The sequence below is a fragment of the Pristiophorus japonicus genome, chromosome X (assembly GCF_044704955.1).
Source record: "Pristiophorus japonicus isolate sPriJap1 chromosome X, sPriJap1.hap1, whole genome shotgun sequence".
NCBI lineage: Eukaryota > Metazoa > Chordata > Chondrichthyes > Pristiophoridae > Pristiophorus > Pristiophorus japonicus.
Genome location: NC_092010.1, coordinates 37,700,031 through 37,726,850, shown reverse-complemented (window position 1 = coordinate 37,726,850; position 26,820 = coordinate 37,700,031). Strand labels below are relative to the sequence as shown.

Genomic DNA, 26,820 nt, shown 5'->3' with positions numbered 1-26,820 from the left:
CCGACAGTGCGGCGCTCCCTCAGTACTGCCCCTCCGACAGTGCGGGGCTCCCTCACTACTGCCCCTCCGACAGTGCAGCGCTCTCTCAGTGCTGCCCTGACAGTGCGGCGCTCCCTCAGAACTGCCCCTCCGACAGTGCAGGGCTCCCTCAGTACTGCCCCTCCGACAGTGCAGGGCTCCCTCAGTACTGCCCCTCCGACAGCGCGGCGCTCCCTCAGTACTGCCCCTCCGACAGTGCAGCGCTCCCTCAGTGCTGCCCTGACAGTGCGGCGCTCCCTCAGTACTGCCCCTCCGACAGTGCGGCGCTCCCTCAGTACTGCCCCTCCGACAGTGCAGCACTCCCTCAGTACTGCCCCTCCGACAGTGTGGCGCTCCCTCAGTACTGCCCCTCCGACAGTGCGGCGCTCCCTCAGTACTGCCCCTCCGACAGTGCAGCGCTCCCTCAGTGCTGCCCCTCCGACAGTGCGGTGCTCCCTCAGTACTGCCCCTCCGACAGTGCAGCACTCCCTCAGTACTGCCCCTCCGACAGTGCGGCGCTCCCTCAGTACTGCCCCTCCGACAGTGCAGCACTCCCTCAGTACTGCCCCTCCGACAGTGCAGCGCTCCCTCAGTACTGCCCCTCCGACAGTGCGGTGCTCCCTCAGTACTGCCCCTCCGACAGTGCAGCACTCCCTCAGTACTGCCCCTCCGACAGTGCGGCGCTCCCTCAGTACTGCCCCTCCGACAGTGCAGCACTCCCTCAGTACTGCCCCTCCGACAGTGCAGCGCTCCCTCAGTACTGCCCCTCCGACAGTGCGGCACTCCCTCAGTATTGCGCTGGAGTGTCGGCGTAGATTTTTGGGCTCAAGTCCCTGGAGTGGGGATTGAACCCACAACCTTTTGACTCAGAGGCAAGGGTGCTACCCACTGCGCTACTGGCTGATATCCGGTAAAACAACAGCGCTGCATCAATGGCCTTCAGCCCAATGGGAGGATGCCAACCTACAGATTTAAAGCTGTGGCGAGTTTCCATCGCAGGACCTCAAAGCGAAGTCCAGGCGCTGATCCGAGGTGACGCCATCATGTAGCCATTCGCATGCTTTACAATCGTCTCGTCCACTCGACTGGATTGTTGTCTTGTAACGCACCTGGAGGTAGTTAGCTGTCCATCATCAGGGGCCCAGCAGGTCACAGTGGCAGGACAATGCGTCTTACAGCTCATCCTCAGTCCTACAGCGGGATCGGTGACCGTGGGCACTGGGAGCAGAGGAGGTGTGACCGAGAGATACATGTACACACTCTGGGATGCTTGCTGGCTTAGTCTAGCTGCAGCGAGCACAGCAATCCATTTGATGCTCCAGTGCTCCGGAATTCGAGCATGCCACTTGGAGGAGCGTGAGTGCAGAGGAAGACGATCACCTGTAAGCCAGGCTATTCCACTCGCAGGCTACGCCCATTTTCATCAGGCCCTCCTCTTCCCCCTTGCCCGCCCAGTTCATATCTCAACTCCCCCCGTGCGCAACATTGCATCGACCACTCGTTAACAAAGCCACTTGCTTCAATGTTTAAAGGGGTCAATGTCTTCAGGAAAAGTGCTTGAGGGATGGGGGTGAGGGGGGGGGGGGGGGGGGGGGCGTTTCTTGTTTGGTTGTGGAGAGAGCTGTGTCCAGAGACTTTGCTCGCATCACGGCAACATCACGTCCAATGTAACACAAGAACATAAGAAATAGGAGCAGGAGTAGGCCATCTGGCCCCTCGAGCCTGCTCCGCCATTTAATACGATCATGGACCCAGCTCCACTTCCCTGCCCGCTCCCCATAACCCTTTACTTCCTTATCGCTCAAAAATCTGTCTATCTCCACCTTAAATATATTCAATGACCCAACCTCCACAGCTCTCTGGGACAGAGAATTCCACAGATTTACAACCCTCTGAGAGAAGAAATTCCTCCCCATCTCAGTTTTAAATGAGCAGCCCCTTGTTCTGAGACTATGTCCTCTAGTTTTAGTTTCCCCAATGAGTGGAAATATCCTCTCTGCATCCACCTTATCGAGCCCCCTCATTATCTTATATGTTTCAATAAGATCATCTCTCATTCTTCTGAACTCCAATGTATATAAGTCAATCCCCTCATCTCCGGAATCAACCTAGTGAACCTTCTCTGAACAGTCTCCAATGCAAGTATATCCTTCCTTAAATATGGAGACCAAAACTGTACGCAGTACTTCAGGTGTGGCCTCACCAATACCCTGTACAGTTGTAGCAGGACTTCTCTGCTTTTATACTCTATCACCCTTGCAATAAAGGCCAACATTCTATTCGCCTTCCTGATCACTTGCGAACTAACTTTTTGTGTTTCATGCACAAGGACCCCCAGGTCTCTCTGTACTGCAGCACTTTGCAATTTTTCTCCATTTAAATTATAATTTGCTTTTCTATTATTTCTGCCAAAGTGGATAACCTCACATTTTCCCACATTATACTCCATCTGACAAATTTTTGCCCACTCACTTAGCCTGTCTATATCCCTTTGCAGATTTTTTGTGTCCTCCTCACAATTTGCTTTCCCACCCATCTTTGTATCATCAGCAAACTTGGCTACATTACATTCGGTCCCTTCATCCAAGTAATTTATATAGATTGTAAATAGTTGAGGCCCCAGCACCGATCCCTGCGGCACCTCACTAGTCACTGTTTGTCAACCGGAAAATGACCCATTTATCCCGACTCTCTGTTTTCTGTTAGTTAACCAATCCTCTATCCATGCTAATATATTACCTCTAACCCCGTGAGCTTATATCTTGTGCAGTAACCTCATGTGGTACCTTATCGAATGCCTTCTGAAATCCAAATACACCACATCCACTGGTTCCCCCTTATCCACCCTGCTCGTTACATCCTCAAAGAACTCCAGCAAATTTGTCAAACATCCCCTTCATAAATCCATGCTGACTCTGCTGGATTGAATCATGCTTTTCCAAATGTCCCACTACTGCTTCCTTAATAATGGACTCCAGATGCAGGGAGGACGTTTCCCCGGGCTGGGGAGTCTAGAACCGGGGGTCACAGTCTCAGAATCTGGGGCCGGCCATTTAAAACTGAGATGAGGCGAAACTTCTTCACTCAGAGGGTGGTGAATCTCTGGAACTCTCCACCCCAGAGGGCTCTGGAGGCTCAGTCGTTGAGTATATTCAAGACAGAGATCAATAGATTGTTGGACTCTAGGGGAATCAAAGGATATGGGGATAGTGCAGGAAAGTGGAGTTGAGGTAGAAGATCAGCCATGATCTCATTGAACCCCCGCCCTTTTGAAAAAAATGCTCATCCCTTATTCCTGGATCCGATACCCTGCTCCCAATCTACGGCCTGTCCTGCAGTAAACGGCCAATAGGAGGCAGGAGCAACTCCCCTGGCGTGATTGGCCCCCTCCCCTCCATCTCACTCGACTCTCTCACTCTCTGCCTCCCTCCGACTGGGAGAAGGCCCAGCCTCCAGGCACTTCCCCGGCCGACACAGCGCAGAGCAAGAAGTGAGCGACGCTGACCCCTGACCCCCTGACCCTCGCTCTGCAGCACCGACCACCACCACGAACGCTCCGCACCACGCCAAAGGCCAACTGGGGGATCGCAGACGTGCTGGGAGTGAGGAAGGGGCAGCAATGGAATATCACGAGGGAGCTCAGACACTATCCGACAGCCTTGAAGCATTGGCGAGGGGGGGGCGGTCGGGCAGGCCCACCCGGAGCGTGTGGGCCAGGGCCGATCTGTCATGGAGAGGCCAAGGACGAGACAACAACTGCGACAGAGAGGGAACACAACCGCGGTGCGCTTCTCTCGCCCGGCTTGCCAACGCGCACGGCAGGGGTGGGGGCACTGACCTGCAGGGGGTTCTTGGTGCTGATGGCCAGGACCTGGTATTTAAAGTAACACAGCTCACAGCTCCACGAGCCCCTCTCGCTGATCCAGCGGATTAGGCACGGCTGGTGGGTGCACCGCACGGAGCCGTCACACCGACAGGGGCTCAGCAAATCACCCTGCAAAACACACAACACACAGCACGTTAATCACACACGCACTTGTGGGAGGATGCAGAGCCTCCCCATTAGGCGCTGCACACAGCAAATTCCAACCATTTAAAGAACCACGTTGCATTTATATAGCGCCTTTCGCGACCACTGCACGTCCCAAAGCGCTTTAGAGCCAATGAAGTACTTTTGAGCTGTAGTCGTTCCAATATAGGAAATGCGGCGGCCAATTTGCGCACAGCAAGCTCCCACAAACAGCAACGTGATAATGACCCATATCACTGTTCTAGGGATGTTTATTGAGGGATAAATATTGACCAGGACACTGGGGAGAACTCCCCTGCTCTCGAAATAGTGCCATGGGAGCTTTTACATCCACCAGCGAGAGCAGACGTCTCATCCGAAAGACGGCACCTCTGACAGTGCAGCACTCCCTCAGTACTGCCCCTCCGACAGTGCGGCGCTTCCTCAGTACTGCCCCTCCGACAGTGCGGCACTCCCTCAGTACTGCCCCTCCGACAGTGCAGCAATCCCTCAGTACTGCCCCTCCGACAGTGCGGCACTCCCCCAGTACTACCCCTGCGACAGTGCAGCACTCCCTCAGTACTGCCCCTCCGACAGTGCGGCGCTCCCTCAGTACTGCCCCTCCGACAGTGCGGCGCTCCCTCAGTACTGCCCCTCCGACAGTGCGGCGCTCCCTCAGTACTGCCCCTCCGACAGTGCAGCGCTCCCTCAGTACTGCCCCTCCGACAGTGCGGCGCTCCCTCAGTACTGCCCCTCCGACAGTGCGGCGCTCCCTCAGTACTGCCCCTCCGACAGTGCGGCACTCCCTCAGTACTGCCCCTCCGACAGTGCAGCGCTCCCTCAGTACTGCCCCTCCGACAGTGTGGCACTCCCTCAGTACCGCCCCTCCGACAGTACGGCTCTCCCTCAGTACCGCCCCTCCGATAGTGCAGCGATCTCACTGTACTGCTCTGGGAGTGTCAGCCTAGATTTATGTGCTCAAGTCTCTGGAGTGGGACTTGAACCCATGACCTTCTGCTTCAGATCGAGAGTGCTACCCACTGAGCCACGGTTGACCTGTGCCCGTCTATTCAATAGGTAAGATTTGCTGTTTGGATTTGAGACGGAGATGAAGCACATTGCTCCTCTTGTCTCCAACAGGTCTCCGAGCACACAGAACCACATCAACCGCAGTAACACAGCCCACACATACCTCCAGTCTATTATTATCCACTCGAGGTGGCACAATCACAGATGACATCCCCACAGGGATTCTGAATCACTACAACCCTGTTATTTTCACACTACATTAAAAGAAGGAAGTACTCTTAACAAGAGCTCACACCAAGCGACACACTTACCTTGATCTCATCTTTTTTTGATGAGATTTATTCCTCCCCACCGCCACCCGACTCTTGCTGGGATATAGTAGCCCCCCAAGTCCCTCGTCCTAAACGGACATTCTTCATAAAATCATGGAACCGTTACAGCACAGAAAAACGCCATTTGGCCCGTCGAGCCCGTGCTGACTCTCAGCTAGTCCCACTCCCCTGCCCTTTCCCCGTAGCCCTGCAATTTCTTTTCCTTCAGATACTTATCCAACTCCCTTTTGAAAGCCACAATTGGGTCTGCCTCCACCACCCTTTCAGGCAGTGCATTCCAGATCCTAACCACTCGCTGTGTAAAGTTTTTTCTTACATCACCTTTGGTTCTTTTGCCGATCACCTTAAATCTGTGTCCTTTGGTTCTTGGCCCTTCTGCCAATGGGAACAGTTTCTCCCTATCTACTCTGTCCAGGTCCCTCATGATTTTGAACACCTCGATCAAATCGCCTCTCAACCTTCTCTGCTCCAAGGAGAACAACCCCAGCTTCTCCAGTCTATCAACATAACTGAAGTCCCCCATTCCTGGAATCATTCTCATGAATTTTTTCTGCACCCTCGCTAAGGCCTTCACATCCTTCCGAAAGTACGATGCCCAGAATTGAACACAATTCTCCAGTTGAGGCCGAACCAGTGTTTTATACAGGTTCATCATAATATCCAGGCTTCTGTACTCTATACCTTTATTTATGAAGCCCAGAATCCCTTAAACCTTTTTAATCACTTTCTCAACCTGCCCTGCCACCTTCAACGATTTGTCCACATATACCCCCAGGTCTCTCTGTTCATGTACCCCCTTTAGGATTGTACCCTTTAGTTTACATTTCCTCTCCTCATTCTTTCGACCAAAATGTATCACTTTGCACTTTTCTGCGTTAAGTTTCATCTGCCACATGCCCGCCCATCCCACCAGCCTGTCTGTGTCTTCCTGAAGTCTGTCACCACCCTCCTCACTGTTCACTGTTTGGTGTCATCTGCAAATTTTGAAATTGTGCCCTGCACACCCACATCCAAGCCATTAATATACATCAAGAAATGCAGTGGTCCCAGAACCTCCTGCAGTCTAAAAAACAACCGTTCACCACTACTCCCTGTTTCCTGTCGCTTAGCCAATTTCGTATCCATACTGCCACTGTCCCTTGCTGTCTGAGCCCAGGCACTAAGGGTTGCCAGGTTATTCAGCCGTGACGTGCATTCCAGCCTAGTCAGATGCCATCATCACCCAATGTCTAGACACACGCTCAAATTCTCGAGCAGGGGGTGAGGAGTCACTGGGCAGCAATCCAGACCAAGAAACCCGGGCCAATTGTACCACTTGTATGCATATCCGTGTAAAGATTTATGAAATAAGAACATAAGAATTAGGAGCAGTAGGCCATACGGCCCCTCGAGCCTGCTCCACCATTTAATACGATCATGGCTGATCTGATCATGGACTCAGCTCCACTTCCCTGCCCGCTCCCCATAACCCTTCACTCCCTTATCGCTCAAAAATCTGTCTATCTCCACCTTAAATATATTCAATGTCCCAGCCTCCACAGCTCTCTGGGGCAGAGAATTCCACAGATTTGCAATCCTCAGAGAGAAGAAATTCCTCCTCATCTCAGTTTTAAATGGGCGGCCTCTTATTCTGAGACTATGTTCCTTAGTTTTAGTTTCCCCTATGAGTGGAAATATCCTCTCTGCATCCACCTTGTCGAGCCCTCTCAGAACTACGTTCTGAGGATACGTGGAGGCCCCGTGCTTTTTCTCTGTGACCCCGGTGATCTCAGTTAGTTATTGATTTTGCAGTTTGGTCCTTTCCATTGCCTACATTGTGACCATGAACTTCTTTCCCTCTTACCGCCGCCCCCCCACTCCCATCCCAAACTACACTTCCATTTAAGGAGGCAATACCATCACGAAGAAGTCACTGCCAAACCATGGCTCGTTTCTTTATAAGCAATCCACGTGCTAACCCGATACTGTTGAAACCCATTATTATGGCACCTGCAAGCGTGGAGTACGGACCTGTTCCACGTTATACATCCGTCACTTTATAGAAAGACTTGCATTTATATAGCGTCAGGACGACCCCAAGTGCTTTACAGCCAATGAAGTACTTTGGAAGTGTACTCAGTTACACCGCCCCTCCGACAGTGCGGAGCTCCCTCAGTACTGCCCCTCCGACAGTGCGGAGCTCCCTCAGTACTGACCCTCCGACAGTGCGGCGCTCCCTCAGTACTGACCCTCCGACAGTGCGGAGCTCCCTCAGTACTGCCCCTCCGACAGTGCGGAGCTCCCTCAGTACTGACCCTCCGACAGTGCGGCGCTCCCTCAGTACTGACCCTCCGACAGTGCGGCGCTCCCTCAGTACTGCCCCTCCGATAGTGCGGCACTCCCTCAGTGCTGCCCCTCCGACAGTGCACCGCTCCCTCAGTACTGCCCCTCCGACAGTGCGGCACTCCCTCAGTACTGCCCCTCCGACAGTGCACCGCTCCCTCAGTACTGACCCTCTGACAGTGCGGCGCTCCCTCAGTACTGACCCTCCGACAGTGCGGCGCTCCCTCAGTACTGCCCCTCCGACAGTGCGGCACTCCCTCAGTACTGCCCCTCCGACAGTGCACCGCTCCCTCAGTACTGCCCCTCCAACAGTGCACCGCTCCCTCGGTACTGCCCCTCCGACAGTGCACTCAGTACTGACCCTCCGACAGTGCGGCGCTCCCTCAGTACCGCCCCTCCGAAAGTGCGGCACTCCCTCAGTACTGCCCCTCCGACAGTGCGGCACTCCCTCAGTACTGCCCCTCCGACAGTGCACCGCTCCCTCAGTACTGCCCCTCCGACAGTGCACCGCTCCCTCAGTACTGCCCCTCCGACAGTGCACCGCTCCCTCAGTACTGACCCTCCGAAAGTGCGGCACTCCCTCAGTACTGCCCCTCCGACAGTGCGGCACTCCCTCAGTACTGCCCCTCCGACAGTGCGGCACTCCCTCAGTACTGCCCCTCCGACAGTGCGGCACTCCCTCAGTACTGACCCTCCGACAGTGCGGCACTCCCTCAGTACTGCCCCTCCGACAGTGCGGTGCTCCCTCAGTACCCGCCCCTTCGACAGTGCGGCACTCCCTCAGTACTGCCCCTCCGACAGTGCGGCACTCCCTCAGTAGTGCCCCTCCGACAGTGCGGCGCTCCCTCAGTACTGCACTGGGAGTGTCGGCCTGGTTTATGGGGTTCAAGTCTCTGGAGTGGGACTTGAAGCCACGACCTTTTGACTCAAGAGTTGCGAGTGCTGCCCACTGAGCCACGACTGGCACTTGCGTAACTGCGGAGACCCCTGCGGTACCCGAGCGTGTAGCCTGATGCCCTCTGTCATACGTCCTGCGTGTTCCAGGGTACTTTTCACCATCAAACGGGTTGGGTACAAGGCAGCAGGGCAGTCGGATGTTCGTAACACGTTTAAACAGTTGTTAAATCGGACTGGGTGAACTCAATCAAATTCACTGCTTAATTTAAAAATAGAGATTCATAGGCAAGAACGATATGTATATTGTAACCCCAGCTCTTCGGCTATTAAGTGACGCTGCCAGCAGAAAATTCAGATATTGCTTTTAAAGGCCCTAATCAATCAAATTCGTCCAAAAATAAGAAAGTAAATGATCGTGTCAACAAGATTAAGTTTTTGTTGATCGCATTTCAATTGGGAATGAAAACAGTGAAAATTGCCCGGTTTAAATTTAAGCCTGAGGCTTACATCAGTCCAGTAATGGAGGGAAGCAGACAAACCATACGCCCTTCACAAAAAGGTCTTCAATTCGTTTTAACATATCGTACAAACCACCAGAATTTCATTTTGCTTCTAATCTCCCATTTTAAATTTTGCAAAAACGAATTTGCTTCCTCTGGTGGAATTAAAATGTCCCCTCGCGCTTCAGGCGAGACGCTTCCTCCAGAATGGTGGAAAGGCCATCGAATGAAGCAATGTCAGACAGGAACATCTGGGGGAGTCTGCCCCCAGCACTCCGACACACCATACCCACTTCTAAAACTGATACCAGCAAAACTCAAATACAACCCAGTTACTCAGCGTCGTTAGAAAGGGAGAGGAGGAAAGGAGAGAGGGAGACGAAGAGACAGAAAAGGAGAAAGACAGAGAGGGAGCGAGACAGAGAGGGCGAGAGAGAGAGAGAGAGAGAGAGAGAAAGAGACAGAGAGAGAGAGAGACAGAGACACAGAGAGGGAGAGAGACAGAGACAGAGGGAAAGAGAGAGACAGAGAGAGAGAGAGACAGAGGGAAAGAGAGAGACAGAGACAGAGAGAGAGACACAGAGAGGGAGAGAGTGTCATGTAAGTACATGCTGTTTGTAACCACCAGATGGTGTCATTGTTGGAGGCCAGTGAGCAGCACACACATGGTGCTGCTCTGGTATAAAAGGCCAGCCATTTTGTGAGTCAGGCACTTTGGGCCAAAATAAAGCAAAAGCAAAGTTGTACCTTGTTCAGTTAAACAGTACTCAGTTTGAACCTTTATTGCATACATAACATTAGGCGACAAAAATACAAGGACCTTTGTTTGCAAAATGAGCACGATTGGATTTTTAGAGCGATTTGTGGAGGGAGAAGACTGGGCAGACTTTGTGAGCCGTTTGAACCAGTACTTCGTGGCCAACAAAATGGAGGGGGTCGACGATGCAGATCAGTGCTGGGCCGTGTTCCTCACTGTGTGCGGTTCAAAGATCTACGGTCTGATAAAGAATCTACTCATGCCTAGTGATCCAACAGAGAAAACGTATGAGGAATTGTGTACATTGGTACGGGAGCACCTTAAGCCAGATGACGGCATCATCATCTCGAGATATAGGTTTGATACACACGTTCGATCGGAGGGCCAGAGCGCGGCAGAATTCATGTGAGCTGTGAGGAGGATGCTAGGAGGCTGCAGGGTAACTTGGACAGGTTAGGCGAGTGGGCACATGCATGGCAGATGCAGTATAATGTGGATAAATGTGAGGTTATCCACTTTGGTGGCAAAAACACGAAGGCAGAATATTATCTGAATGGCAGCAGATTAGGAAAAGGGGAGGTGCAACGAGACCTGGGTGTCATGGTACATCAGTCATTGAAAGTTGGCATGCAGGTACAACAGGCAGTGAAGAAGGCAAATGGTATGTTGGCCTTCATAGCTAGGGAATTTGAGTATAGGAGCAGGGAGGTCTTATTGCAGCTGTACACGGCCTTGGTGAGGCCTCACCTGGAATATTGTGTTCAGTTTTGCTCTCCTAATCTGAGGAAGGACGTTCTTGCTATTGAGGGAGTGCAGCGAAGGTTCACCAGACTGATTCCCGGGATGGTAGGACTGACATATGAGGAGAGACTGGATCGACTGGGCCTGTATTCACTGGAGTTTAAAAGGATGAGAGGGGATCTCAGAGAAACATATAACATTTTTGACAGGACTGGACAGGTTAGATGCAGGAAGAATGTTCCCAATGTTGGGGAAGTCCAGAACCAGTGGACACAGTCTAAGGATAAGGGGTAAGCCATTTAGGACTGAGATGAGGAGAAACTTCTTCACTCAGAGAGTTGTTAACCTGTTGAATTCCCTGCCGCAGAGAGTTGTTGAGGCCAGTTCGTTGGATATATTCAAGAGGGAGTTAGATATGGCCCTTACGGCTAAAGGGATCAAGGGGTATGGAGAGAAAGCAGGAAAGGGGTACTGAGGGAATGATCAGCCATGATCTTATTGAATGGTGGTGTAGGCTCGAAGGATCGAATGGCCTACTCCTGCATCTATTTTCTATGTCTATGTTTCTATGTTGCCAACCTGAGACGTCTAGCGGAACCGTGCAAGTTTGGGACGGTATTGACAGACATGCTGCGGGACTTCTTTGTTATCGGTATCAACCACGAGGTGATCCTGCGCAAACTTCTGCCGGTGGAGGAATTGAATTTAAAAAGGGCCATCCAGATCGCTCAATCATGTATGACGATGGACAGGAGTCTAAAGCAAATAGCGGTGAAGAACCGAACCTCGGCAAGTACTGTAAATGCGATTGATTCGGCGTTCGGCAGAGCGGCACGTGGCAGGGCCTATCCGGCTGAGTTTGCGAAACCTGTGGCTGCCCAAAGTCCGTCAGCGGGAATGTATCCGACTTCTCCGTGTTGGCGTTGTGGGGGAAATCATCGGCACCAGCAGTGCCGATTTAAACAATATAGGTGCAAAGGCTGTCTGAGAGTGGGGCATCTCCAGCGCAAGTGTCCGCAGATGAGCAAGCGTGCTGCGACACACCACGTGGAGGATGAGCATCAGACTAGCGTGGATCTGGATAGGCAATCCGAGGTGCCAGAGGAAGAAATGTGTGGACTGTACTCTTTCATAATCAAGAGTAAACCAATTTTGATTAACGTGAAGTTTAACGGGATACCAGTATCGATAGAACTGGACACGGGGGCGAGTCAATCGATCATGAATGAGAGGGCATTTAATAAGCTGTGGGATATTAAGACTGTGAGGCCCAGGCTGAGCCCTGTTAACGTCAAGCTGCGCACGTACACCAAAGAACTGATAAAGATGATTGGCAGTGCACAAAGTAATGTGTCGTATAACGGTGCGGTTCACGAGTTACTGCTGTGGATTGTTCCAGGCAATGGCCCAACGCTGCTCGGCAGGAGCTGGTTGGAGAAAGTCAGATGCGACTGGAACGATATAAAGGCGTTGTCGTCGGAGGAAGATACATGTGCCCAAGTATTGAGCAAGTTCCCCTTACTGTTCGAACCGGGTATCAGCAACTTCACGGGAGCCAAGGTGCAGATCCACGTGGACTCAGATGCAATACCCGTCCATCATAAAGTTCGGGCAGTCCCATACATGATGAGGGAGAAGGCCAAAATTGAACTTGACAGACTCCAGCGTGAAGGGATCATATCATCGGTCGAATTTAATGAATGGGCCAGCCCCATTGTTCCTGTGCTGAAAAGTGATGGCACAGTCAGAATCTGTGGAGACTACAAGGCTACGATCAACAGGGTTTTGAAACAAGATCAGTATCCATTACCGAAGGCTGATGACTTGTTTGCAATGCTAGCCGGAGGGAAGTCGTTCACAAAGCTGTACTTGACGTCGGCCTATATGACGCAGGAGTTGGTTGAGACGTCGAAGAGACTTAGGTGCATTAACACGCACAAAGGATTGTTTATTTACCACAGGTGCCCATTTAGAAGTCGCTCGGCTGCAGCAATATTCCAGAGGAATATGGAAAGTCTACTGAAGTCCATTCCCAGAACCGTCGTGTTCCAAGGTGACATCCTGATCACAGGTCGTGACTCCAAGGAACATCTGAACAACCTGGAAGAGGTTCTACTGCGATTGGACAGAGTGGGACTCAGACTTAAATGCTCGAAGTGCGTCTTCATGGCACTGGAAGTAGAATTCCTCGGGAGGAAAATCGCCGCTGATGGCATCAGACCGACTGACGTGAAAACCAAAGCCATGAAGAATGCACCCAAGCCGCAGAACGTGACGGAGCTGCGTTCGTTCCTGGGTCTACTCAACTACTTTGGTAACTTCCTACCTAAATTGAACACCTTACTTGAACCACTGCACATGCTATTGAGAAAAGGCAACAACTGGGTATGGGGTGTATTGCAAGAGAGCGTCTTTGAGAAAGCCACTAATCTGCTTTGCTCGAACAAGCTGCTGGTATATTATGCCCCATGTAAACGTTTAGTTTTGGCCTGTGACGCATCGTCATATGAAATTGGTTGCGTGTTACAACAAGCCAATGAGTCGGGGAAACTTCAACCTGTCGCGTATGCATCCAAAAGTTTGTCTAAAGCAGAAAGAGCCTACAGTATGGTAGAAAAAGCAGCTTTAGCGTGTGTGTACGGTGTTAAGAAGATGCATCAATACCTGTTCGGTCTGAGGTTCGAATTAGAGACCGATCACAAGTCGCCCATTTCGTTGTTTTCCGAGAGCAAAGGTATCAATACCAACGCTTCATCCCGCATCCAAAGGTGGACGCTGACATTATCTGCCTATGATTATGTCATTCGCCACAAACCTGGCACAGAGAATTGTGCCGATGCTTTGAGCCGGTTGCCGTTGCCCACACCGGAGATGGAAACGCCACAACCGGCAGATTTAATGTTAATCACGGATGCTTTTGAGAGTGAAGGTACCCCTGTCACGGCTCAACAAGTTAAGACCTGGACCAGCCAGGACCCGATATTATCGGTGGTAAAGGGTTGCATCCTCAAAGGGGATTGGTCTGCCATACCTAAGCAAATGTGCGAGGGGCCAAACCGTACATTCGTCGCAAGGACGAACTGTCTATTCGAGCAGATTGCATATTGTGGGGAAATCGAGTTGTAACGCCTAAGAAAGAGAGAGAGAAGCTTGTGCGTGAGTTACACATCACACATCCTGGAATAGTGATGAAGGCCATCGCCAGGTCCCACGTATGGTGGCCAGGAATTGATTCTGAGCTGGAAGCATGCGTGCATCAGTGCAACACCTGCATGCAGCTCAGCAAAGCACCAGCGGAATCGCTGCTGAGTCTGTGATCATGGCCATCTAAACCTTGGTCCAGGATCCATGTAGATTTTGCAGGTCCCTTCCTGGGCAAAATGTTTTTAGTGGTGGTGGATGCTTATTTGAAGTGGATAGAATGCATAATCATGTCATCTAGTACGTTCACGGCAACCATAGAGAATCTCAATGTCATGTTCGCGACACATGGTCTGCCTGACATAGTGGTGAGCGACAATGGGTCGTGCTTCACCAGTCAGGAGTTTCAGGAGTTTGTAAAACTTAACGGCATAAAACATGTAAGGTCAGCACCGTTCAAGCCTGCGTCCAACGGGCAAGCAGAACATGCAGTACAAATTATCAAGCAAAGCATGAGGAGAGTAACCCAAGGGTCACTGCAGACCCGCTTGTCCTGCATATTGCTGAGTTACAGGACAAGACCCCACACACTCAGGGGTCTTGCCTGCTGAACTCATGATGAAAAGAGGTCTTAAGACCAAGTTATCTCTGGTACATCCAGATTTAAGTAATCATGTTGAATACAGAAGACAGAGTCAACAAGGGTACCACAATCACGCAACTGTGTCATGCGAGATTTCTGTTAATGATCCTGTATATGTGTTGAATTCTGGTCAGGGTCCCAGATAAATCGCTGGTACGGTCATGGCCAAGGAGGGCAACAGAGTATTTGTTATTAAGCTCAAGAATGGGCAAACTTGCAGGAAACACATGGATCAAACAAAGCTGAGGCACACAGACAAGCCAGAGCAGTCGGACGAAGAAACCGTCGACGACCAACCAACCTATCAGCAGCCTTCAGTGGACTCAAGGGTCATCAGTGAACCCGGAATTTCCATCACGGACTTGTTCAATAAAAATGGACTTGCAATTCCTGACATGGCCACTGCCACCCCCAACAAGTCAGTCATCCAGCCACCAGCCACAACAGACCCCGCACATTCACCCAAGGCCAGAATCGAACTGAGACGGTCAACCCGGGAGTGTAAAGCACCGGACCATCCCAACCTGTGAAAGACTGTGATAAGATCTCAGAGGAGGGTATTGTCATGTATGTACATGCTGTTTGTAGCCTCCAGATGGTGTCATTGTTGGAGGCCATTGAGCAGCACGCACATGGTGCTGCTCTGGTATAAAAGGCCAGCCATTTTGTGAGTCAGGCACTTTGGGCCAAAATAAAGCAGAGGCAAGATTGTACCTTGCTTAGTTAAACAGTACTCAGTTTGAACCTTTATTGCATACATAACAGAGAGAGAGAGAGAGAGAGAGAGAGAGACACACACACACACACAGACAGAGAGAGAGAGAGAGAGAGAAAGAGAGAGAGAGAGTGACAGAGAGGAAGGGAGACCGAGAGAGGCGGAGCTAGATTGAGGGATAGATTGAGAGGGAGAGTGCTAGACAGAGAAACACACATATATATATATAACACACACATGTAATATAGACACACATACACAGATGCAAATATATACAGACACACACATTACACATGCAGGCACATGCACACATATAGACACGTACACATATACATATAAAGTCATGTACACACACACACAGATGCTCAGACACACACAGGAAAAGATATGGTCACACTTGTAGCTTCCCGTGTTTTGAGTGCCTGTGGGTACAGGAAAATCAGGCAGCAAATACAGCGAGAAACTACACAGCATAATTGCGATCTGCGTGAGAAAACGCAGAGTGTGAAACGGTTGCTATCGGCAGGTTGGCAGTAAATACGGTGTTCCGTGCACTGGAACGTCCCGAGACAGGTGAGACGGACCAGGATAGAGTGTTCACAGAGGCTGCTGCCAACCCCAATCAAACACACCGTGTACTCGCCCTTCGACTTCTGCCCTCAGTGAAGTTCTACCAGTGAAACTGCAGTGATTGATCGAGTGCTACAATCACGAGACTCTTTTTGCTGTCAATCGGGCAGGAGGTCTGTCATCTCTGACCCAGGCTACTGAGGAACCTGCACAGGCAGGAGTTCCGCTTGCTCGATGTGGAGTACACACCTTCTCCCTATCGAGAACAACTGTACAGGGTATTGGTGAGGCCACACCTGGAGTACTGTATAGTTTTGGTCTCCGTATTTAAAGAAGGATATACTTGCATTGGAGGCTGTTCAGAGAAGGTTCACTAGGTTGATTCTAGAGCTGAGGGGTTGACTTATGAAGATAGGTTGAGTAAGTTGGGGCCTATACACATTGGAGTTCAGAAGAATGAAAGGCGATCTGATTGAAGCTTTTCAGATAATGAGGGGGCTCGACAAGGTGGATGCAGAGAGGATATTTCCACTCAGGGGAAACTAAAACGAGGGGATATAGTCTTAGAATAAGGGGCCGCCCATTTAAAACTGAGATGAGGAGAAATTTCTTCTCTGAGGGTTATAAATCTATGGAATTCTCTGCTCTAAAGAGCTGTGGAAGCTGGGTCATTGAATATATTTAAGGTGGAGATAGATTTTGAGCAATAAGGGAATAAAGGGTTATGGGGAGCGGGCAGGGAAGTGGAGCTGAGTCCATGATCGGATCAGTCATGATCTTATTGAATGTCGGGATCAGGCTCAAGGGGCCAAATGGCCTGCTCCTATTTCTTATGAGACAGATCCCACTTACCCAAGGCCCGTATGGACAGGAGCCAAGCCTTGGGGACCCCACCTCCCCCCCCCCGCCGACAACCCCGCTTCAGAACATGATCAGGTAGTAGATTCTTCGGCAGCACCTCCCAAACCCACCACCTCTACCACCTAGAAGGACAAGGGCAGCATGCGCATGGGAACACCATCATGTCCAAGTCACACACCATCCTGACTTGGAAATATATCGGCCGTTCCTTCATCGTCGCTGGGTCACAATCCTGGAACTCCCTCCCTAACAGCACTGTGGGAGCACCTTCACCACACGGACTGCAGCGGTTCAAGAAGATGGGCAATAAATGCCGGCCTTGCAAGCGACGTCCACATCCCAGAAACAAATAAAAAATAGATTATCGATAGGGGGGAAAGGCGGGTAGACGGAGTTAAGTTACAGACCAGTTGTGATCAGATGGATTGGCGGAGCACGCTCGAGGGGCTGAATGGCCTCCTCCTGCTCCAACGCTCAATCCTGTCCCTATCCCATTCCAGCAGGATCACAGGATAGTGATCAGGAGTGGGGAAGCCTGGATAATTTTGTTTCCTTCTCTCTAACCCAGAGGCACGGGGGCAACAGAAACCGCTCTGCCTGTCACCCAGGCCAAGATCAGTTAACTCAGGAGGGCCAGAATCTGGGGCCCACACCTGGCCACGTGCCAGCCTCTCGGAATGCCAGTCGGACCAATTAGTACTTTATTGAATGACAGAAAACAGCCGAAACCTTCCCAGTTCACAAAGCATCAGATCAATGAGATATTGCAATCAGTGTTTGAATTAAAGAAAGACAGACATGCATTTATATAACGCCTTTCAGGACCACCGGACGTCCCAAAGCGCTTTCCAGCCAATGAAGTACTTATGAAGTGTAGTCACTGTTGTAATGTGGGAAATGCGGCAGCCAATTTATGCACAGCAAGCTCCCACAAACAACAATGTGATAATGACCAGTTAATCTGTTTTTGTTTTGTTGATTGAGGGATAAATATTGGCCAGGACACCGGGGATAACTCCCTTGCTCTTCTTCGAAACAGTGCCATGCGATCTTTTACATCCACCTGAGAGAGCAGACGGGGGCTAGGTTTAACGGCTCATCCGAAAGACGGCACCTCCGACAGTGCGGCACTCCCTCAGTACTGCCCCTCCGACAGTGCAGCGCTCCCTCAGTACTGCCCCTCCGACAGTGTGGTACTCCCTCAGTACTGCCCCTCCGACAGTGCAGCGCTCCCTCAGTACTGCCCCTCCGACAGTGCGGCATTCCCTCAGTACTGCCCCTCCGACAGTGCGGCACTCCCTCATCAGTACTGCCCCTCCGACAGTGCGGCATTCCCTCAGTACTGCCCCTCCGACAGTGCGGTGCTCCCTCAGTACTGACCCTCTGACAGTGCGGTGCTCCCTCAGTACTGCACCTCCAACAGTGTGGCGCTCCCTCAGTACTGCCCCTCCGACAGTGCAGCGCTCCCTCAGTACTGCACCTCCGATAGTGCGGTGCTCCCTCAGTACTGACCCTCTGACAGTGCGGTGCTCCCTCAGTACTGCACCTCCAACAGTGCGGCGCTCCCTCAGTACTGCCCCTCCGACAGTGTGGAGTTCCCTCACTACTGCCCCTCTGACAGTGCGGCACTCCCTCAGTACTACCCCTCCGACAGTGCGGCGCTCCCTCAGTACTGCCCCTCCGACAGTGCGGTGCTCCCTCAGCACTGCCCCTCCGACAGTGCGGCGCTCCTTCACACTGCCCCTTTGACAGTGCGGCACTCCCTCAGCACTGTACTGGATTGTCAGCCTAGATTTATGTGCTCAAATCCCTGGAGTGGGACTTGAACCCACGACCTTCTGACTCCAAGGCGAGGGTGCTACCCACTGAGCCATGGCTGACATAAACTGGCCAAGGGAAAAACAGGACTGTCCCTTTAAATGAAATCTACCGTACTCCAATACGATTGGACACGGGAGACACCATCCGAGGCCATTTCACGCTCGATATGAAGTAGAGCCAAACAACTAGTGAATGGTCTGAGTGCTCCTGAACCGAGTGCAGCAACAAGCTGCCGAAGCAGATCGAGGTCAAGCATGCCTGAAGTGTTGTGTGACCTGCGCTGGTTAAGGTGGTGAACTCTTCGCACTCCCTCCCCGGCTCCCTCCTCACCATTAGCATGAACCGTCCCACCATGCATTATTTCTGTCTCTTCTGTTGTTCTCCGGCACGGAACTGACAGGTTCCCAGCCACACGTTTCATCACCTATCAGCCGTGGCTCAGGGGGCAGCAATCTCACCTCGAAGTCAGAAAGTTGTGGGCTCGAGTCCCACGCCAGAGACTAGAGCACAGAAATCCAGGCTGATACTCCAGTGCAGGACGGAGGGAGTGCTGCACTGTAGGAAGGGCAGTACTGAGGGAGCGCCGCACTGTCGGAGGGGCAGTACTGAGGGAGCGCCGCACTGTCGGAGGGGCAGTACTGAGGGAGCGCCGCACTGTCGGAGGGGCAGTACTGAGGGAGCGCCGCACTGTCGGAGGGGCAGTACTGAGGGAGCACCGCTCTGTCGGAGGGGCAGTACTGAGGGAGCGCCGCACTGTCGGAGGGGCAGTACTGAGGGAGCGCCGCACTGTCGGAGGGGCAGTACTGAGGGAGCGCCGCACTGTCGGAGGGGCAGTACTGAGGGAGCACCGCTCTGTCGGAGGGGCAGTACTGAGGGAGCACCGCACTGTCGGAGGGGCAGTACTGACGGAGCGCCGCACTGACGGAGGGGCAGTACTGAGGTGCCGTTTTTCGGATGCGATGTTAAACCGAGGCCCCGTCTGCCCTCTGAGGTGCAAAGGATCCCATGGCACTATTTCGAAGAAGAGCAGGGGAGTTCTACCCGGAGTCCTAAGCTAATATTTATCCCTCAACTAACATTATTAAAAACAGATTATCTGCTGTTTGAGCAAATTGTGCGACGTGTTCTTGTTTCAGCACGATTCACCGCAATCTGAGGTAGAACGGCGGGAAACTGGAGAATAAATCGAGGCAGGCGAATGAGAAGCTCAGTTACTGGGCGCCCAGTTTGACCACCAGCATTTGCCTTTGTTACCTCCACACTCGACTATTCCAATGCTCTCGCGACCGGCCCCCCATCTTCCACCCTCCGTAAACATAAGCCCATCCAAAACCCTGCTGCCCCCGTGTCCTAACTCGCACCGAGTCCCACTCACCCATCACCCCCTGTGCTCACTGCCCTGTGTCCTAACTCGCACCGAGTCCCGCTCACCCATCACCCCCTGTGCTCACTGACCCCGTGTCCTAACTCGCACCGAGTCCCACTCACCCATCACCCCCTGTGCTCACTGCCCTGTGTCCTAACTCACACCCAGTCCCGCTCACCCATCACCCCCTGTGCTCACTGCCCCGTGTCCTAACTCGCACCGAGTCCCACTCACCCATCACCCCCTGTGCTCACTGCCCCCGTGTCCTAACTCGCACCGAGTCCCGCTCACCCATCACCCCCTGTGCTCACTGCCCCCGTGTCCTAACTCCCACCGAGTCCCACTCACCCATCACCCCCTGTGCTCACTGCCCCCTGTCCTAACTCGCACCGAGTCCCGCTCACCCATCACCCCCTGTGCTCACTGCCCCCGTGTCCTAACTCGCACCGAGTCCCGCTCACCTATCACCCCCTGTGCTCACTGCCCCCGTGTCCTAACTCCCACCGAGTCCCACTCACCCATCACCCCCTGTGCTCACTGCCCCCGTGTCCTAACTCCCACCGAGTCCCACTCACCCATCACCCCCTGTGCTCACTGCCCCCTGTCCTAACTCGCACCGAGTCCCGCTCACCCATCACCCCCTGTGCTCACTGCCCCGTGTCCTAACTCGCACCGAGTCCCGCTCACCCATCACCCCCTGTGCTTGCTGCCCCGTGTCCTAACTCACACCGAGTCCCACTCACCCATCACCCCGTGTGCTCACTGCCCCCGTGTCCTAACTCGCACCGAGTCCCGCTCATCCATCACCCGCTGTGCTCACTGCCCCCGTGTCCTAACTTGCACCCAGTCCCGCTCACCCATCACCCCCTGTGCTCTCTGACCCCGTGTCCTAACTCACACCCAGTCCCACTCACCCATCACCCCCTGTGCTCACTGCCCAGTGTCCTAACTCGCACCGAGTCCCACTCACCCATCACCCCCTGTGCTCACTGACCCCGTGTCCTAACTCGCACCGAGTCCCGCTCACCCATCACCCCCTGTGCTCACTGCCCTGTGTCCTAACTTGCACCCAGTCCCGCTCACCCATCACCCCCTGTGCTCACTGCCCCGTGTCCTAACTCGCACCGAGTCCCGCTCACCCATCACCCCGTGTGCTCACCGACCCGTGTCCTAACTCGCACCGAGTCCCGCTCACCCATCACCCGCTGTGCTCACTGCCCCCGTGTCCTAACTTGCACCCAGTCCCGCTCACCCATCACCCCCTGTGCTCACTGCCCCGTGTCCTAACTCGCACCGAGTCCCGCTCACCCATCACTCCCTGTGCCCCGTGTCCTAACTCACACCGAGTCCCACTCACCCATCACCCCCTGTGCTCACTGCCCCGTGTCCTAACTCACACCCAGTCCCACTCACCCATCACCCCCTGTGCTCGCTGACCCACATTGGCTTCCGGTTAAGAAACGCTTCGATTTCAAAATTCTCATCCTTGTCTTCAAATCCCTCCATGGCCTCCTCACCCCCTCCCTATCTCTGTAATCTCCTCCAGCCCCATAACCCCCCGCCCCCCCCCCCGCCCCCGAGATATCTGCGCTCCTCCAATTCTGCCCTTTTGCACATCCTCGATTTCTGCCACTCCACCATCGGTGGCCGTGCCTTCTGTTGCCTGGATCCCAAGCTCTGGAATTCCCTCCCTAAACCTCTCCGCCTCTCTCCTCCTTTAAGACGCTCTTTAAAACCTACCTCTTTGACGCAACTTTTGGTCACCTGCGCCAATATCGCCTTGCATGGCTCGGTGTCAATTTTTGTTTGATAATCGATCATTGAAGCACCTCGGGAGGTTTTACTACATTAAAGGCGCTATATAAATGCAGGTTGTTGTTGCTGCAGGCTGGGCAAGTGTCTCCTACCCCCCTCACCCCCAATCTGAGGTTTCCGTCTCCAGTCTGGAGCTGACCTTTGTGCATTTGAAGTATTCTTGCTGTCAATCTGTCACCGAGTGCAATGCAGCGTGTGGTATGTTTCTCTCTGTCTGTCAGCCTTCGGAGGCAGTGATATTAAAAATGGACAGAGGATCCCTCTTGTCTGCTGCCGGGGACCGTGTTAAAGCTGACACCCATCGCTCCCCGCCCCCACTGGTTGGCCGGCTGCATTCACCGGCCAGTGATTGGCTGAGCCACGCCCGGCCCCCAGAGCCCAGGGTATTGGTGAGGCCACACCTGGAGTACTGCGTACAGTTTTGGTCTCCGTATTTAAGGAAGGATATACTTGCTTTGGAGGCAGTTCAGAGAAGGTTCACTCGGTTGATTCCGGAGATGAGGGAGTTGACTTATGAGGAAAGGTTGAGGAGGTTGGGCCTATACACATTGGAATTCAGAAGAATGAGAGGTGATCTTTTCAAAACATATAAGATAATGAGGGGCTTGACATAAGAACATAAGAAATAGGAGCAGGAGTAGGCCATACGGCCCCTCGAACCTGCTCCGCCATTTAATACAATCATGGCTGATCCGATCATGGATTCAGCTCCACTTCCCCGCCTGCTCCCCATCACCCCTTATTCCGTTGACAAGGTGGATGCAGAGAGGATGTTTCCACTGATGGGGGAGACTAGAACTAGGGGGCATAGTCTTAGAATAAGGGGCCGCCCATTTAAAACTGAGATGAGGAGAAATTTCTTCTCTCAGAGGGTTGTAAATCTGTGGAATTCGCTGCCTCAGAGAGCTGTGGAAGCTGGGACATTGAATATATTTGAGACAGAAATAGACAGTTTCTTAACCGATAAGGGAATAAGGGGTTATGGGGAGCGGGCAGGGAAGTGGAGCTGAGTCCATGATCGGATCAGCCATGATCTTATTAAATGGCGGAGCAGGCTCGAGGGGCCGTATGGCCTACTCCTGTTCCTAATTCTTATGTTCTTCCGGCCCCAGTCTGTGTGGAAGTGGCAGATATCGGAGCTGGTGGCGGGGGTGGGGGGGGGGGGGGGTGCGCGGGGATGGAAGGACTACAGTTTGTCTCAACACTCTGGGGGAATTATCCAGGGTTCATGCTCTAGAGGGGAGTGCCTGCGGGTGAATGTCCAGTGGAATATTCCCCTCCATCATCATAGACAGTCCCTCGGAATCGGGGAAGACTTGCTTCCACTCTAAAAATGAGTTCTCAGGTGACTGCACAGTCCAATACGGAAATTAAAGTCTCTGTCACAGGTGGGACAGATAGTTGTTGAGGGAAGGGGTGGGTGGGGAGTCTGGTTTGCCGCACGCTCTTTCCGCTGCCTGCGCTTGGTTTCTGCATGCTCTCGGCGACGAGACTCGAGGTGCTCAGCACCCTCCTGGGGGTAGTGTGCTGACGTGGATTGAGAACTGGTTGTCAGACAGGAAGCAAAGAGTCGGAGTAAATGGGTACTTTTCAGAATGGCAGGCAGTGACTAGTGGGGTACCGCAAGGTTCTGTGCTGGGGCCCCAGCTGTTTACACTGTACATTAATGATTTAGACGAGGGGATTAAATGTAGTATCTCCAAATTTGCAGATGACACTAATTTGGGTGGCAGTGTGAGCTGCGAGGAGGATGCTATGAGGCTGCAGAGTGACTTGGATAGGTTAGGTGAGTGGGCAAATGCATGGCAGATGAAGTATAATGTGGATAAATGTGAGATTATCCACTTTGGTGGTAAAAACAGAGAGACAGACTATTATCTGAATGGTGACAGATTAGGAAAAGGGGAGGTGCAACGAGACCTGGGTGTCTTGGTACATCAGTCATTGAAGGTTGGCATGCAGGTACAGCAGGCGGTTAAGAAAGCAAATGGCATGTTGGCCTTCATAGCGAGGGGATTTGAGTACAGGGGCAGGGAGGTGTTGCTACAGTTGTACAGGGCCTTGGTGAGGCCACACCTGGAGTATTGTGTACAGTTTTGGTCTCCTAACTTGAGGAAGGACATTCTTGCTATTGAGGGAGTGCAGTGAAGGTTCACCAGACTGATTCCCAGGATGGTGGGACTGACCTATCAAGAAAGACTGGATCAACTGGGCTTGTATTCACTGGAGTTCAGAAGAATGAGAGGGGACCTCATAGAAACGTTTAAAATTCTGACGGGACTGGACAGGTTAGATGCAGGAAGAATGTTCCCAATGTTGGGGAAGTCCAGAACCAGGGGTCACAGTGTAAGGAAAGGGGTCAGCCATTTAGGACCGAGATGAGGAGAAACTTCTTCACCCAGAGAGTGGTGAACCTGTGGAATTCTCTACCACAGAAAGTTGTTGAGGCCAATTCATTAAATATATTCAGAAGGGAGTTAGATGAAGTCCTTACTACTCGGGGGATCAAGGGGTATGGCGAGAAAGCAGGAATGGGGTACTGAAGTTTCATGTTCAGCCATGAACTCATTGAAGGGCCGAATGGCCGACTCCTGCACCTATTTTCTATGTTTCTATGCTCCTCCTCCACTTAGGGTGGTCTTGGGCCAGGGACTCCCAGGTGTCAATGGAGATGTTGCACTTGTGGATGCACTTTATACATCCATACTTCCAGACTATTGTTGCTGAAAACGGGCTAACTATGGCTGAATTGGAGGTGCGGCCTGTGACATGGAGTCATGTCCACTCGGGTCTGAACAGAACCAAGCTCGTTTTACACCGAGCCTTTGTGACCGTCCGATCACAAAGTATACAGTGGAGACCGGACACCAGCCGGAATACACAGCACCCGTCCAACAGCATCAGGCCCCTGGCGCCGAGACGCTAGCCCAGCGAGCAGGACGTGCTCCACCAGCGGTGAAAAAAATCTAGATTTAATTCTGCACAGCTCGCGACGAATCAATACAAGCAAAAAAGTAACAACATGGAATCCCTCGGAAAATCTGCAGCCACAGACTGGTAGGAAAAACATAAGGACAAAGTATTATTTAAATGATGATAGCTTGGGAAGTGTCGATGTACAGAGGGACCTGGGTGTCCTTATACAACAGTCATTGAAAACAAACACGCAGGTGCAGCAAGCAGTTAGGAAGGCAAATGGTATGTTGGCCTTCATTGCAAGAGGATTTGAGTACAGGAGCAAGGATGTCTTACTACAGTTACACAGGGCCTTGGTGAGACCACACCTGGAGTATTGTGTGCAGTTTTGGTCTCCTTACCTAAGAAAGGATATACTTGCCATAGAGGGAGTGCAGCGAAGGTTCACCAGACTGATTCCTGGGTTGACAGGACTGTCGTATGAGGACAGATTGGGTCGACCAGGCTTGTATTCACTAGAGTTTAGAAGAATGAGAGGGGATCTCATTGAAACATATAAAATTCTGACTGGGTTGGATAGACTGGATGCAGGGAGGCTGTTTCCCCTGGCTGGGAAATCTAGAACAAGGGGTCACAGTCTCAGGATACGGGGTAGGAAATTTAGGAGCGAGATGAGGAGAAATGTTTTCACTGAGGGTGGTGAACCTGTGGAATTCTCTACCACAGAAAGCTGTGGAGGCCAAGTCACTGAATATATTTAAGAGGGAGATAGATAGATTTCTAGACACAAAAGGCATCAAGGGGTATGGGGAGAAAGCGGGAATACGGTGTTGAGATCGAGGATCAGCCATGATCATATTGAATGGTGGTGCAGGCTCGAAGGGCCGAATGGCCTACTACTGCTCCTATTTTCTATGTTTCTATGTTCCTATGTATGCGCTGCTGCCTCCTCAGAAAACCAGCAAGGCAGCATTTTACAGGTGGGTGACAAGAGAGGAAATGTGACACTCAACAGGGACACAAACGACAGCGCAAGTTAGAGAGGCAGCGTTTCTGCAGCCAATGGGAGGACAACAGACAGACCGGCGCTTCTGCCGCAATGACATCACGCCCACGCCGCTTGCATCATTGCATTGCAACGTTTTACAAACACGGCCAGACAGAACACTTTTCTGCAGCACTGCAATTCGCCCGCTGGAACTCGCCATCCGGGCTTGCAAGTGAAGAATGGCCACGTGGCTCGGGATCGGGAGAGCTGGAGGTCGCTAGGCAACAACAAGCATTTATATAGCGCCTTTAATGTAGTAAAACGTCCCAAGGCGCTTCACAGGAGTGATTATCAAAACAACATTTGACACCCAGCCACATAACTAGATATTAGGGCCGGTGACCAAAAGCTTGGTCAAAGAGGTCGGTTTTAAGGAGCGTTTTAAAAGAGGAAAGAGAGGTAGAGAGACGGAGAGGTTTAGAACATAAGAAATAGGAGCAGGTGTAGGCCATACGGACCCTCGAGCCTGCTCCGCCATTCAATATGATCATAGCTGATCTGATCATGGACTCAGCTCCACTTCCCCGCCCACTCCCCATAACCCCTTATCCCCTTATCGTTTAAGAAACTGTCTATCTCTGCCTTAAATTTATTCAATGTCCCAGCTTCCACAGCTCTCTGAGGCAGCGAATTCCACAGATTTACAACCCTCTGAGAGAAGAAATTTCTCCTCATCTCAGTTTTAAATGGGCGGCCCCTTATTCTAAGACCATGCCCCCTAGTTCTAGTCTCCCCGATAAGTGGAAACATCCTCTCTGCATCCACCTTGTCAAGCCCCCTCATAATCTTATACGTTTCAATAAGATCACCTCTCATTCTTCTGAATTCCAATGAATAGAGTTCCAACGTGCCAAGGCACTTCACAGGAGTATTATGAGACAAATAATTTGACACCAAGCCGCATAACTTGAAATTAGGGCAGGGAGGTAGGTTTTAAGGAGCGTCTTGAAGGAGGAAAGAGAGGCGGAGAGGTTCAGGGAGGGAGTTCCAGAGTTTGGGGCCCAGGCAACAGAAGGCACAGCCACCGATGGTTGAATGATTATAATCAGGGATGCTCAGGAGGGCAGAATTAGAGGAGCGCAACACATCTTGGGGGTTGTGGGGGGGGGGGGGGGGGGGCGGGGAGGAGGTTCCAGAGATAGGGAGGGGCGAGGCCATGGAGGGATTTGTAAACAAGGATGAGAATTTTAAAAGCCAGGAGTTATTTTTAACACTATTAAAACATATTGAAAAAAATTCAAAAAATATTTTTTTTCTAAAACATTTAATTTAATTCAATTTCTATAAATTTTAAATAAGTGAGATTTATTTTATTTAGG

General features: G+C 51.9%; 1 protein-coding gene across 1 annotated transcript in view; it reads right to left on the bottom strand.

The window, feature by feature from the left end:
- The window catches only part of LOC139240896 (E3 ubiquitin-protein ligase MARCHF9-like), a 73,685-nt gene that overhangs the window by 28,734 nt on the left and 18,131 nt on the right, over positions 1-26,820 (bottom strand). Inside the window, exon 2 of the mRNA XM_070869404.1 lies at positions 3,857-4,012. Coding sequence (XP_070725505.1) covers positions 3,857-4,012 — 156 coding nt within the window. The remainder of the gene's footprint in view (positions 1-3,856; positions 4,013-26,820) is intronic.